The following is a 17,010-nucleotide window of genomic DNA, read 5'->3' as shown; positions in this document are numbered from 1 at the left end:
AGATAGTATGGAATAAATATCTTATTTCGTAAAGAAGGTAAAACTTACATTCTCTAAATGACTTTTAATTTCCAATACAGAAATATTTTCATAGAAAATCCAAGTAGAACAAAGAAAAAACATCGTTTGGAAATTTCATCAATCAACTTTATTGGGACAGGCTGTATTAGGCGAAGGTTCTATCACGCATTGCGCGCATCTCCCGAAACTTGTGTATGGATGTGGGGCGTCGCGGCGCTACCGACGCCAGTCTCTGCTCGAACGTCGACCGTTAACAACGTCAATATCCGGTCACGTGATAAAGAGAGCCTTCCGCTCGCGCGAACCTTCGGTTTCCTGGGCAGCCAGCAACACGAGCCTAATAAGCAAGACGTGGAAGTGATAATCTAAAATACTTCGAAATATACATACGGTTAAATTCAGAGTTTTGGTTTTCAGTGAATTTTTGACTTAGTTGAAATGCTTGTATTAAAATTGTAATGAAAATGATCGAAGAAAATAACGTAGTTTAAATTTATATGAAAATATGTGCTTAAAGTAAAATTTAAGAAAGTTAAAAATATAAATTGTGTGTTTAGTGATAATTAATAGTTCATATAGTTCCATGTGATCGATTGAAGAATTTTAGAATAGATTTTACTACAGTGAATGGTATGGACATTTTCAAAAATTCTTTATTATCCTTTTTAAGTTTTAAATATCAAACTAACTCAATTAAGATTTAATGTTTTTTTTCAGATTCAAAATGAGGGAATCATCATTTCATCTCTTGAAAATTAGTCCTTTAATCCTCCTCACTTGGACGTTCCTCTTCTCGGATTTCATTAAAGGTAAATTATTCACATTAAATTTTTTAATCATACCTCTAAAAATACTATTTTCACCTTTGTTGAAATTAACAAAGAAACAAAATTCTTCCCAAAGTATTCTCCGTTTAGATTTTTTTAACGATCATATATATATGTATTTATATTATTTATTTATACACATAAAACCAGCGTTAAAACATGTACTTTATCATGTTAGTGACCTCCTGTTTGTAATCTTTTAAAGACGGAAGTTTAAAATAATTTCTATACGTATTAAATAATTTAAATATTTCTATAGAAATTTCGTAACAGATGAAAAGAAAATTATTTATGTCATCGTTTTAAAATGTAATTTAGAAAATAATAAACATTTTTGGATGTGTAGAGTATTTTTAGATTTGTCAATTCTTACAAAAAGGTGCGGTTGATTAGATAAAAAGAGCTTTTTTATTTCATTTTTAAGTCAGCAGTCACTTTTTGTAAAATCAATTTATTTTCTTTTTTCAAGTTTAACTTGGTGAACACCTATAAATTTTGTACTTAGCTTCACATATGGTATTTAAAAATCATGCGAAATGCATCGAAATACGTGTCACAATAAATTTAAGAAATATATTTTTTTAATGAAATCAAGATCTTGAAGAAAACGAATTTTCTCAAATTTTATTAATTGATTCGGCGGTTACTTACGGCAGGGTAAAATCTATCCATTTTTAATAAAAAACGGTGTTTGAAAATGATGCGAAATGCATCAAAACACGTGTTTCAGTAGATTTAAAGAAGTAGTATTTACAAAGTAAATAATGATAATAATAATAATACCCTTATCCGCACCCCAATGTTGCATAGGGCACTGCGTCATATAAACGAAGTGTTATCTTGATCGTTTACACATGAAGGAAAGGTGATCAGCCCTCCGCTTCAGGTACCCAGTCCAGGGTAATAATATTGAATAAATATTACAGTGAAAAAATCACTTGTATTTATTTTACCCCTCTTGGGAATCGAACCCGGGACCTCCAGAACGGTAGCCGAGCGTGCTGACCATTACACTACGGAGGCGGATTTACAAAGTAAAACTAATTAAAAATGAATTTTTTCCAAATCGATTCTCGGTCGGTTCAATATAAGTGTTTTTTCACCCTTATATTTATTCCACTCTGGATTGGTAACTGACGTACTGGACTAATCAGGCTCCCTTCATGTAATTTACGATTCAGCAACATTCCATCGATTGCGTATTCCCCGTTCACCATTTGCGCGGATAAGGGTGAGAAAAAGTAATCGTATATTCGGGTATTTTGACGTGAATCGAGCCCGGATAGTCGTTAAGGCATCAAAATGTGCAAACTATATTTAGCTTATAACGGACAGTCACCCCATGAAAAGTTGTTTCTTCCAGTGTTAATTTTATATTTCATATAAAATTTTAGTGGAATCTTAAAAATTTCAAGAAACTGACGAACATCGAATTTGACGAATATAGAAACAGTTTTCAAACGAGAACTAATTGAAGTTAGCTTAAGTGGTTCATAACACATTTTTTTCAATGCAAACCACTGCATCATATAAAAGCAATGTTATCTTGATCGTTAACCCATAAAGGAAATGTGATCAGCCCTGACATTCAGGTTATAATCCAGGGTAGTATTAAGTAAATGAGGAAAAAATTAAGTTTTAAAAACAACATTTAGCATTTTTATGGAGTGAGTGGATGTTTTTGGTGAGAGTATTTTATTGTTTTTAATGTTTTTGATTAAAAATAAACCCTGATGATGACGAGTTATTGTCGAAACCGGCAGGTTAAATTATATTAAAAAGTGGGGAAAACAAAGTTAATTAATTTTATAATGTTTATAAAATGTGCCACAAAGTATCTGCGGAAAACATTAAAAAAATTAAAGTTTAACTTAGTAAATATCGTTATTTCTTAAAATGAACTGTGACACGTATTTCCAAGCATTCCGCATCATTTTCAAACACCGTACGGTATTTGAAAATGAAATATACTGTACTTATTTATTTATTTTTTTACAAAAATATTAAAATTAGTAAATAACCACTCGCCGAGATTTTTGTGAGTGTCCTGACGAAAAGACGGGTACATCTCGAAACCAATAGACATAAAAATCTCGTTGAGTGGTTATATACTAATTTTATTAACATTTTTGTAAAAAAAAATAAGTAAAAATGACTAACCACAAAGTAAATGCTTAAAATATTAATAATATTGAGAATAGAAACATACTGTGTTTGAAATTGATGCGGAATGCATCGAAAAACGTGTCATAGTAGATTTTAGGAAATAGTGGTATGTACTTAGTAAACTTTAATTAAAAATGAATAGATTTTACCACAAAGTGACTGCCGAATCAATTAATGAAAAGAGTAAAAAATTACTTATTAATAATTATTTGACCTCCCTCTGGGAATCGAACCCGGGACCTCCAGTACGGTAGTAGAGCGTTCTGATCATTATACTACATTAAATTTATACAAAACTAATCATAAATAATACAAATACTACTTACATAATATGAAATACAATTTTTGGTTATATGATAATAAGTACCTATGGAGTTATTTAATAAATACAGAATATAATTAAAAGCAAAAAACAATAATAAAAAAAATTATAAATAAATTTTCATTCATGAAAAGATGTTACCATACCCTTAAAAAAATATTTATTGAATAAACTCGAATATTAATTGGCTCGGATCTAAAAAAAATAACTCTTAAGGAAATTTGTATTTTTTTTAAAAATACTGTAAAAATGACTGTATAACGACTTATAATTTTACATATTACCTACACTTTTGCGTTTTTTTATAAGGCAATATGTTAAAAAAATATATAAACCGTTTAGAAAATCAATCGAAAGGGTTTCGGTTGAACTTTATTTAGAGTTAAATCAATGTTTTGTTCAAAAACGAATTTATGAAATACAGGATAATCCAACGTGTTTTTCATTCAAAATCTCGAAAATTTGTTTACTTTTTATAAGCTCTTTCTTCTTACGGTATGATTTCTTTTATGAAAAACTTTTTTTTTCAAACTCACACTAAAAAAACTGCGGGTGTTTCGAGGTGCTAGGTATAAAAATGAATTGATGCATCGTTAACTTGATCGTTTATCAGTCCTGAAATGGACTAAGAACCAGGAGTATAATGTATTTGATGAGATACACATAAAACGACTCAGGATGGATTGCATTTTTGTTAAATGGAAAGGAAATGGAGGATGAACAGCATATGCTTTTTTTAAGAAGTGGAAGCGGAGTATATCAATAATACCTTTGGGACTCAGTAATGCAAACTCGTACTCGTACAAACTCGTGTAAGCCAGTGAAAAGAGTTCTTTCAGGTGAACGTAAATAATAAAATCATATCGTTTAAGCAACAAAAAAGTACTTTATGAATAAGAAGCTTAATGTTTTTTTTTGTTTAAATCTTATTTTCATTCAGAATTTTTTGCTTGGTTTTAAATAAAATCTTTTACAAAACATTATTTTAAATTCCCTTTACTGTCCAGAAAAGATGAAAATATAAAAGATAATTTTAAAAAATATTTCATGAACGGATTTGGCAGTTACTTTGTGGTAAAAGCAATATTTTTTTTAAATTGTAATTTTATGTGCTTTGTACAACTATTTCATAAAATATATTCAGACACGCGTTTCAATGGAATTAGCATAACCGAATGAATCGAGACACGTGTCACAATGGATCCTAAGAAATAATAGTATTAGTTATTTTTATATTTTTCGTTACTTCACTGCTGTTCTGCTTTTCCTTACCAACCCCTTCCTGAGATAAGAATAATGTCGTAATACAAAAATAATACGATATTCAAAAATATATATTTTTAGTAGCTAAAAGTAACCGCGAAAATCATGTTAATATACATATACCCAATTCAGTAATGGAAACATCGTATTATAAAAATTAACGAACTAACCGTGACGCCGCCACGCCGAAGAGAATAGAACGCCAAACAAATATATATATTTGCAAACAATCTTGTCCAGTTACAGATTCATGCATATACATACCCGTCAATTATTACGACTCCTGATCTGACCACTTTCAAGTATTTAAAATACTTGATATTGCCAAATTTTCATTGGCCTTCCTCTGCTTCTATTACCAACCACATTTCCTCAGAAATTCACTCATTTGATACACATTCCCACACCATCTAATTACACCATTTGAAAATATTAGGATATACACACAATATTGTTAATAAATAAATGGACAAAATGTATAATGATTAAAGAAAACACTTGTTTTTTACCACTTGAGTTTTATTATAGACGACATGTTTCAGAAGGTAAACTTCCATCATTCAGGTCTGTATAGTAACTAAAATATAAAATATAAAATTGTTCTATAAATAAGGAGAGGGGAAAGTAGGGGGAAGTCAAGGGACGGAGTTTGAAAACAAAGGAAAAATGGAAAGCAAAGGTGAAGACTTTTGAAACAATATATTATTTAATAAATTATTATTAGAATTTAGGTTTTATTGGATTTCTAAATTTTCAAGATAATTCATAATTTGGCCTTTATATGGAACAAGGTGTAGTAATTTTAATTTATGAGAGTGAAAATGTAAAATGTATGTTTAACAAAAATAGGAATTGATGTTTTTCAGCGACTCGTATGTGAAATAATCCAGAAAGAATCTAACATAAATTTCACAAAGATTTCTTCCTTGCATTCTTTCCTTATATCACCATTCGAACATCTATTGATTTTGAGAACTTATTTCATCTTATTTTGCCAAATTCGTGCTTCACTTCCATATTATGCGCGAATTATCAAGACACGCCCTTTCATTTCCTCGCTGGCAGTAATTACCAACGATCCTTGAAAATTGGGAGGACGCCAGGAGTTATGGTATCCTGATTTAGTTAATTTATTGTGTAAGGATTATTTCAGTGCTCATTGAGAACATACATTTAGACACCCGCCCCTCCTAAAAAGGGGTCGCGGTTAGGAATGTGGCACTAAGGCCTTCTCCATTATAAGCCTCGGGGAAGAGATTTGAGATTACCGTGATTTTCAAAATATAATGACAGCAGGAATTCAGCAAGCCGCGTTGAACGTGTTCGCTGAGTTCTATTGTCAACGCTTACGAAATAATCTTAGATAAAATACAATTAGGCATGCCAACTTGCTATTGACAAAGTTTATGGTGAAACAATTCATCTTTTACAGGTCAAAAAACGTTAAAACGTACAAATACATAAGCCACGATTTTAATAAGTATCGAGCATTCAAAAAACAGCGATTTATTTTTTATATTGATTTAAAATTAGTACTTATTGGCAGTACATATAAGACATAGTAATCATACCCCTATAACGTTAAAATAGGTACTGCGTTATCGGAGGCAACGTTTTAGGGTGCTAATTAAAAAAATATATATTTATAGATTAAAATGTAATGACTGAAACAAGTCATTAAGAATCAAAATACAATAGTTTATAAGACACTGCATTGTATTGACGCAGTGTTATATTGATCATTACTTACATGAAGGCAAGGTCATCACTCCTGCGCTTCAGGGACCAGGGTAATATTTAATAAATTTAACAGTGTAAAATCACTAATATTTATTTTCACCCCGTCCCCTGGGAAATGAACCGGGGACCTCCAGCACTGATGTTCATACTTTTATCTCCTTTTACATTAAAAACAAAAATGATATATCTCAAGTTGAGATACCTTTAATGTTGATTTATCATCGGTTGGATGAAAAATCCAGCGTCCGATAAAATAAATAATAACAAATTGCTGCTAGATTTATTTCAAGTTGATAAAGAAGGATCACCAGTGTTTTTATTACGAAGTAAAAGCTTAAACTTACTTTTCACAAGAGTAAAATTTGTAATTTGATTGACTTCATTTCTGATATCTTAGTTTAAGTATCTCGTTATAACAAAATTCACGGAGTTTCTATTCATTAGAATACCCACTGTACAGAATGGTACCTACAGTCGGTATCAATTTTCCAGTGGAGCGTCTACTCAAAGCCAAGGGGCTTATCATTGAGAAATTTATTGATTTGATATCAAAACCAGCCATGTCCAAAATTGAGATAAATTGTTTATTTGCTATCAATAACAGAGATGCAACATTTTCTTTATCTTATGCATTGTAAGGAACATCGAAATTTTACCGGATAAATTTGTCTTTGTTAATAGATTTATATTATCCACTGACACTTCGTGATGGAATTGCATTTTTAATATATTATTATATTAAAATCAATATTTCTAGCTTTTCCATTTTTTTTATTTGACCAGCGACCGGGTTTCGTCGTTACCGACATCAGACTGGTGGGAGGCTATACAAACTGTTATGTTATATATAAATGGTGGTTATCAACTCCTGCCTTGTTTTATATATAACATAACAATTTGTATAGCCTCCCACCAGTATGATGATGTCGATAACGACGAAACCCGGTCGCTGGTCAAATAAAAAAAGTGGAAAAGCTAAAAATATTGGTTTTAATCTAATAATATATTTGTCTTTGTTAATTAAAATGTAAATATTTTTTTAAGTGTGTCCAAATATTTATTCACAAACTTCGAGTATGCCTCTTCTTAGGAGTTATTTATATCAATATATAAAAAAACGTATCCAAGCATTACGCTGCTTTTCTCGCAGGGGTAGGCAGAGAGAATAGAAAGCCACACCAATTTGTCTTTGCAAGCAATATTCTCCTCTTTCACATTCATGCTTTTCCTTATACATACCCGCCAATAGTTCCGACTCCTGACTCATCCATTTTTTAATATTTGAAATCCTCGATCATGCCGAGTTTTCTTCGGTCTACTTCTGATTCTATTGCTATTAAACTAAACTTAAGGCGACAAACGAAATGCTAACCATTGTTCGTGCGGTCAGCGTGTTTTTAGACAGCTGATTAAATGTCCGCCTCTGTAGTATAATGGTCAGCACGTTCGGCTACGGTACTCGTGGTCCCGAGTTTGATTCCCAGCGGGGAGGCCAAAATAATATTAGTGATTTTTAACTCTAAATATAACCCTGGACTAGCACCTGAAACGGAGGGGTGATCACCTTTCCTTCGTGTGTTGACGATTAAGATAACACTACGTTTATATGATGCAGTGCCCTATGCACCATCGGGTGCGAATGAGGGTTTAAGAAGCATAACTATTGTTTTAAAAAAACAATGTGTGTTTTCTATTATCTTTCTTTTTCATTTGACCAGACAGAGCCACAGCAAAGCGTGGTTGGGTTTTTTGCCGACAATTTTGATCTAACCGACAGACGACAAAATGACTATCCAAATATTTTCATGAAATTGAACGGCCATGACCACCAAAGAAATTTATTAAATAATTTATTGTCAACTATTATTTACTATAATGACTTCAATCTGTTCATACACGAAGAATGAAAAACGTTTCAACGTTATTTCGGCTGTCCAAACTTAAAACACAGTAAAGGACATTTTTTGTAGTACGTTTTTTTTTACATTTTTGGACTAAGTAGAATCTACTTAGTCTAGTCTCAAAATGCAAAAAAAACGTAGTACAAAAAAATGTCCCTTACTGTGTTTTGAGTTTGGACAGCTGATTTATTGTTTCGTATTTTTATCTGAACAAGTTATTTTACTGTTATTACATTTAAATAAACTACAAAAAATATATCGTAATTTTTTTAAATAAGTAAACAAAAGTACATTTTTTTAATATTTTTTGTTGCTCATTTAAAAAAAAAACTCGGTGAATACCATTATTTATTTAAGTCTATTATGACTGTTTCGATTCATTCGGTTATATTTACCAAATATAATTAAAAATAAATACACTTACCGCAATTTAACTACCGAATTAATTAATGGAATAATATTTTTTTGAGATATGGCATAATGTTCACTTTTCTGTACAAAATAGGGAATTAAAAATAAAGTTTTTTAAAACAGTTATTAACAAGACAAATAATTTTTAAAATAAACTGCAGAATCAATCAATAATAACAAATTTATGTTACTGCATAGTCTTAATTACTACGATAGCCCCCATTGTCTTAATTACTACGATAGTTCAGCGTCATAATTAAGATTTTCAAAAAAAAAAATTTTTTTTTTTTTAAGAAAATCCATGAAATAAATGGGAAAATAATTTTAAAACTGAAAGATTATGAGATTATCATCTGTTAATAAAATTTTTAAAAAATCAGTTACAAATTCTAACAAGAAACATCCTTCAGCATCCTTTGAGTACCTGGCATATTTTGATAATAATTATAAAAAAAATCCTTACACTACATTCACATGCCTTTACTATTTTCCTGAACTGTATACAAAATACAACACAAATTACCAAAAATCATAAAACTTCTTTACATCTCACCAATAGATGTCTCTAGTGAAGTTCTAGTGATTCAAGAACAAAGTTTCTAAATTGGTTCATATATATAGAACTTCCAAGAATTTGAGTAGTGTGGTTGTCAATAATGGGTAGAATTGGTGAATGTTACACGTGTGTAAAGTGATCACTTAAACCAGCCTATGACGGTCGTAAGCCCCGTAAATGCCCAGACTTCCATATTCTTCTTCATCTTTGATGAGATGTCAAAAAATAATATGAAAATAACTCCTGTAATTGGAGATAATCCAGATTTTGTGAACAAGTATTTGGACACACTCAAAATGTTGTTAATTAATTTAAACAATGACAAAACAAAAATTAATTTAAACTATCAAAAACTGTGATAAAAATAAAACATTTCCATTTTTGAGCCATCAAACTTGTACAAATTAATTACACCGTAAACTCGCGCCATAGAACCCCAAAAAGGAATTAATTAAGCGATATTACAACCCTTCATTCACTAATACAAAATACATGAAGGGTGTACAGAAGATGTCCTGAATGAAGGATGAACTAACGTAGAACGAACCGAAAAGTAAACCAGGATTATTAAATCACGTGTTTCAGTTTCATCAGAATTGAGAATTTTGATATGTTTGTATTATAAGCCCGATATATCTAATACATTTTGGTACATAAAATATATATCTAAAATATATTGTAATGAAAATAAGTCCAAAGCAATGGTGTCTATAAGTTGCAGTACAGTATAAGCAAGTAGACAATTGCAGTATACAAACAAATTGATAAAACTGACATACATCGCTCACACCTTTCAAGAACGTCATAAATCAAAAATCGTCAATTTTCAGATGTGCATGTTTCATGAAAATGTACTGTATCCCAGCAAAAAGGGCATATTTTTAACTTAATATTTACCCGCTACAGGGCAGAGAGTGTTGTTTTTGGATTTTGAAGAAAAAGTATTGTTTAATTATTTTTTTAATTATCCGTAATAATTTTCGAATGGTGAAAAAACCTCAGGTTTTACCTTAAAAGATGTGTTGCACAGTAAATAGTTCAATAAGAAGCTTGATATTTATTTTTAATAAATTGTATTATATTTTTAATCTTTAAAAACGTTCTCCTGAAAAACCATTTTTTTTTGATTTATGACGTTCTTGAAAGGAGTGAGCGACATGTATATCCACACTGGCGGCCATTTGACGGATATCATCTATTTTACCTAATAAAAAAAAAATTGTTAAAGTCCAGATAAGTATTTTTATCACTCATAATTTTTTTTTCATGAAGTAAAAAAATTATTAAAAAAAACAAAATTGGATTATTAATTTTGCGCCACCCTTAATATGTTTACGTATAGCAGCTGTCAATTTCACAATTTTCAAATATTATTGACGTACACCGCCATTTGTAAAAATGAGAACATCTTCTGATTAATTAATTTTGTGTCACCTGTATTATAAGCCAGGTGTTTGTTTATATCAAATACATAATGGTTTATAAAATGTTTATCTAAAAAAGTTTGAATTGAAAATGAGACTTAAAACAAGGGTCAATAAATAAGTTATATTTACATTTTGACATCTCAATAAAGGTAAACAAGAATATGAATCTGGGTATTCGCCTCATAAATTTGTTGAACTATCCTTTCTTCACCCATTCGATTCACATACCCAAATCATCTCAAGATACCTTTATTAATTTTAATTTGTTTGTTTAATTTGTTTGTTTAATTAATTTGTTTGTTTAATTATAGGTGTTTGGACATTTTGATATTTCAACAAAAAAAGAAGAATATTGAAGTCTGGGTGTTTTTTTTTAAGGTGAAGGGATCTTTTGTCACCTCCCTCTGTATCATAGCTCACTCCCAAGACCTACGTGAGTCATGTAACTGACGACTTGTCTTGGTGGTAGCAGCTTCACCTTCTTAGAGTCCAGTAGAGGTCTTCCAAGGATGTGAATTAGCTTGCGAGCGAGTGCGTCACAATTATAGAGAATGTGGATTGGCGTTTCGTTATTCTTCATACAAAATCTGCTTACTGGGGATTCATGTAGTACAATTTTTGTCATATGTTTTCTCAGTCTGCAGTGTTCTGTCAAGGTCTTGGTTAGGATCCTTATTTGTTTGGGTGTTTACAAGGCTTATAACCCGTCGTACGCTGGTCAAATGTTAATTTTATTCACGTGCAACATTTATTATACACATGATTGACAACCACACTACTTAAATTTTCGAAACTCCTAGATATGTTGATCAATCTCACAACACAGTACATTTGAGTTCACATCAGCCATCTATGCTGGCTTGAGAAATGCTTTTATTTAGCAGAGAACCTTTTATTTATATACCTACAATATCCGAACCTTGGATTATTTTTTTCATACTGGGAAACAAACGCCAGAAAAACATATTTTCAAATTTGTATGAAGCTTATTATTTATTGATCAGTTATTTTTATTCAAAATATTAAGTGTGTCCAAATACTTGTTTACAAATCTAAGGAAATGCGCCGAAACACGCGTCACTATAGATTTTAAGAATCAGTGGTTTTCATCAATATTTCATTCATTCTGAATCAATCAAAACTTACTACAACATTTTGAGTGTGTCCAAATACTTGTTCACAAAATCTGGATTATCTCCAATTATATGCCCAGACTTCCATATTCTTCTTCATCTTTGATGAGATGTTAAAAAAAAAATGAAAACTTACTAAATAGCCAACACGCCGCACTTCCCCGCAGGGGTAGGCAGAGAGAATAGAACACACCACTATGTCTTTTCAGACTTTTTTCGCCTCTTCCCCGTTCATGCATCTCTTCTTACATACCCATCAATTATTTTGACTTCTTACCTAACCGCTTTTGAGAATTCACCGCTTTCAAGATCCAACCAATGAAATTATTTTAATATTATTTACTAGGTAATAAACATATTAAATAAATGTATGATAAAAATAACATAAAAAGCCATTTGCAGCTCATAATAAAATTTATGTTTGTAATATTTGTGGTACAGTCTTTGTATATTACGGTGATAAGTAGCAGAAATGTATTTCAGTACTAAATGGCCAAATGTTTTTTGTTAATAAAGTTTAAGGTAGTTGCTCTCATGAAAAACGTCTGTTTTAGACGTGTACTAAAATACTTTTACTATTTAACTAACCAACTAACTTACATTATTTTCAACATCTCAACAAAGATGAAGAAGAATATGGAAGCCTGGACATTTACAGGGCTTACGACCGTCATAGGTTGGTTTAAGTGGTCACTTTACACACGTGTAACTTTCGATAATTCTACCCATGATTGACAAACACACTAGTAAAATTCTTGAAACTTCTAGATATATTGATAAAAATCGTAACACAATATGCGGTCGTAATCCCTGTAAATGCCCAGACTTCCATATTCTTCTTTATCCATGTTGAGATGTCAAAAATAATGTAAAAAAATAACTATTAATTTGATATAATTCAGATATCGCTCACTGCTTTCAACAACGTCATATATGAAAAAAATCATCAATTTTCAGTTGTGCATGTTTTTGGAATACCCAGAAAATGTACTATATCCCAGCAAAAACGACATTTTTAACTTAATATTTACTCGCTACGGGGCAGAAATTGTTGTTCTTGCATTTTGAAGAAAATGTATTATTATTATTTTTTTTTAATACACTAGATATTTTTCAAATGGAGAAAAAACCTTCAGGTTTTACCTAAAAAGATCTGGTGCACAGTAAAAAATTCAAAAAGTGTATTGATATTTATTTTTAATACATTGCATTATATTCTTAAACTTTAAAAACGATCTCCTGAAATATCAAACAACTTGATATATGACGTTGTTGAAAGGAGCGAGCGATTTGTGAACAGCTCTTTTGCATTTAGTTTCCTTTTTAAAAAACTTTATGGATAATGGAAACAGGCTGGACGACTTTATTGCATAATAATCAGAAGTTATTTTGACCAAAAGAGGTGTGTGTTAGGTTTTGATTGATGTTTCTATGTTTTGAATCTTTTAGTACTATGAACGTTACTATAAAGCGTGTTAATTATGAGTTGAGGGCTTTCCTTTGGTGGTTTCTTGTGTTATGTGAGAGTACTTCTTAAATGCAACGTAAATACTGTTTTACTACTACTACTACTACTACTACTACTACCACCATCACGCCGTTTCTCCGCAGGGGTAAGCAGAGAGGATGGAACGCCACACTCTTCTGTCCTGACATACACTCCTCGAGGAGTGTACTGTTTTACTATATATTTTAATACATATTTGTATCACTGTCGTAAGTTGTAATCTATTGAATATTTTTTGCGGAAGTCCATCTTAGAAATAATTATTTTTTCAATATTGGTTTCATTTTTTTGTCAAACACTATCACACCAAAATTTCCTTGATATTTTTCTCCTCATATTTAATTTGTACACTTTGTTTTACTTTTTTTTTCTTCACCCGTTACATACTTTTTATTAAAATTAAAATATTTCTTTTCTTCTCATTAATATAGATATAATGAATAATAATATTAAAACCCTTATCCGCACCCCAATGGTGCATAGGGCACTGCGTCATATAAACGGAGTGTTATCTTGATCGTTTACAAATGAAGGAAAGGTGATCAGCCCTCCGATTCAGGTACCAGTCCAGGGTAATATTGAATAAATATGACAGTGAAAAAATCACTTATATTTATTTTACCCCCCTTGGTAATCGAACCCGGGACCTCCAGAACGGTAGCCGAGCGTACTGACCATTAAACTACGGAGGCGGACAAAAATAAAGATATTGCAATATAAATTATTTTTTTAAACTTAAGTGACTCGTAATCTAAAATATAAATCAGTACGTGGAAAATTGAAAAATAACGTTTGTTTCGTTAAATACTAAGTTATCTTGTCCTTCTTTCAAAAAGGTTTACATTAGCATAAAAATCGTTGACGTAATAATACGTATATACACATAAAGTCGGTTAAATCAACCATATACGGAGCAAATTATCTTCAGTACATTACTCACACACAGTTAAACGTTTTGCCTTCTTACCCAATAAAGTAATCCCTAAAAAAACATCAACATTTTTAAAATTTAAGTTTAATTTGGTAAATACGAATATTTCTTATAATCCATTGTGACACGTGTTTCGAGGCATTCAGCATCATTTTCAAACAAACACCGTATGGATATATGGTATATTACCATAAACTGACTACTGAAACAATTTATGAAAATATCGCTAATAAGAATTGAGGGGATTATTTTTTAAACGATTTTTGAAAGTAGGGGTTTGTATATATATTACTGTTATACCTGATTCACGGTCTATAGTATTACGACATTCATACCACTCACTTATTTTTTTTTTATTTTTTGGCAAAGCACCCAAAATTTTGGGTGATACCTGCCATACTAGTGATTTTATATACTTAAACAATATTTTTTTTTTTATTAATTTTTTTGGGGTCACACGCTTTTGCCATACTTTTTTATATGTTAAATAATCGCACCGTTAACATTTTTTGAGTTCATTGACAATAGGTGTTGGACATTCAGCGGGAAGGACAAACCCTCAGACCGAATGTCCTGAAAGAACTCGAGGTTAGGGAGTAAGGGGCAGTTGAAAAATATGTGGTCAGTAGTCTCATCCTCCTGTCCACACGCGCACAGCGAACAAGTTAGAATATTAATCTTTTTGAGGTGGGATGCAAGTACTGTGTGTCCTATCCTCAGCCTACACAGAAGGGACACATTCAGCTTGGGAATCTTAATTTTGCGGAACCAAGGGGATTTGGGTATCACGGGTTGGATTGACTTGTAATAGGATCCAGTGGATGTTATAGAGAATATTTTATTCCATTCCTCGCTTGCACCATACCACTCACTTTTAACTGCAGTTTATAGATTTTGCATATTTTTGTTAACATATGTTTTTTTTTTTTATATATATATAAATGAGGGTCCGTTAACATCCATTAGTGTGAGACTTTACAATTATCCCGAAGTCAGTTATCTATAAAACTCATTAGAATATTAAGGGCACTACATAAATACTTAAATATTCCCAAATAAATAAATATAGATAAAAAATCGTGGAGTTTTATGTAAAAGCTTAACTTAGAATCCTTGACAGTTATCTTGAAACTCCAAATTGATTTAGCATTAACTTCGTGGAATGACATGATGATTAAAATATCAACAAAAAAAACACACATAAAAGATTTTTTTTTATTTCTCCGTGTTACTTTCGACTAGTTGAGGACTAAAGTCAGTTTGTATTTTTACTCGTCGAAAAGAAATTTATTGTTCTTAAAACTAGCAATGTTTTCATTAATAAACTTCAAAATGAGGTCTTACATTGGTAAGAGTATTCTATTTTGGTATTTAAAGTAAATTACACGTTCTTAACCGTATTTCGTTTATTAAAAGCATTGTTAACTTTGTGATATGGTAATAAAACATAACACTCTTCTACAATTTATTCAGTTTATGAAACATAACTTTAAAATATAGAGTAGTATTACACAAAATGAACAATGAATGATAAGGAGAGTGTTAAATTACAATTTATGACAGTCAAACCACTAAATGCAAAAACGTTTGTATTTTTAACATTAAAAATACATTACTTAAGGTGCTATCTTACTGTAATATCTTAAATTTTACTTTAACTTAATAAATACTTCTATTTATTTAAATATATTGTGACGTGTGTTTCGATGTATAAAAAATTATACATGTTTGATAAAAATGGTAAATGTATCGCAATAAATATATATTGAAATACGTGTCACATTATATATTGAAATACACATTGATATTTACCACAGTTCCACTAAATGTTACCACGATATATTTTCAACTTAATAAAATAAAACCCTTATCCGCACCCCAATGGTGCATAGGGCACTGTGTCATATTAACGCAGTGTTATCTTGATCGTTTACACATGAAGGAAAGGTGATCAGCCCTCCGCTTCAGGTACCAGTCCATGGTAATATTGAATAAATATTACAGTGAAAAAATCACTTATATTTATTTTACCCCCCTCGGGAATCGAACCCGAGACCTCCAGAACGGTAGCCGAGCGTGCTGACCATTACACTACGGAAGCGGACAAACACTTCCAACTTACATAATAATAATGAATGAAGGCTTTTTGTGAATAAAATATTCCCTAAAAACGTTTTATGATAATAATTTTTAATTCTTCTATGAATTTAATATAACATTATACATGTATGATAATGATGGTGAATGTATCGAAATATATATTAAAATACGTGTCACATTATATATTAACATAAACATCGGTATTTACCACAATTCCACTAAATGTTACCACGATATATTTACAACTTACATAATAATAATAAATGAAGGCTTTTTGTGAATAAAATATCCCCTACAAACGTTTCACGATAATAATTTCAATTCCTCTATGAATTTGTCAGCCGCTCTGATTTACGGATCCCACTTAATGAATAATTTTCGTGTGACCGTGGGGGGATGAATATCATTTTTTGGGCGGAAAAGGGTTAAGAAAACTCGTAAGCTTAATAACGGCCATCAGAAATGAAATGAGGACTAATAAATTCTGAGAATTTTTTCGCCAAAGCTTTCGGCGAAATATTGTTTCGCCGGCAATATAAACTGACAAGATGGATGGCCGGGAATATTCGAACGAGGATTGCGTTCCTTAATGCCGGTTTCAGGTGTATGCGCGATTCTACAATATTTTTTAAAGTTGTAACTAAACCTTTCGTTTGCCTGATGTGGTCTATAAGACCCCAATTCTATAATATTACAATGTTGAGT

General features: G+C 31.0%; 1 protein-coding gene across 1 annotated transcript in view; it reads left to right on the top strand.

The window, feature by feature from the left end:
• The first annotated feature begins 248 nt into the window (after positions 1–248).
• LOC148308796 (uncharacterized) overlaps positions 249–17,010 on the top strand; it is a 48,386-nt gene continuing 31,624 nt past the window's right edge. Inside the window, exons 1-2 of the mRNA XM_088261027.1 lie at positions 249–651; positions 739–830. Of these exons, the coding sequence (XP_088117153.1) occupies positions 746–830 (85 nt within the window). The 5' untranslated portion in view covers positions 249–651; positions 739–745. The remainder of the gene's footprint in view (positions 652–738; positions 831–17,010) is intronic.

This window comes from Brachycentrus maculatus, unplaced genomic scaffold, assembly GCF_059751285.1.
Source record: "Brachycentrus maculatus isolate JH-2025_06_01 unplaced genomic scaffold, ASM5975128v1 h1tg000147l, whole genome shotgun sequence".
Lineage (NCBI taxonomy): Eukaryota > Metazoa > Arthropoda > Insecta > Trichoptera > Brachycentridae > Brachycentrus > Brachycentrus maculatus.
Note: the sequence above shows the minus strand (reverse complement) of the source record. Positions and strands in the feature narration are given on the sequence as shown.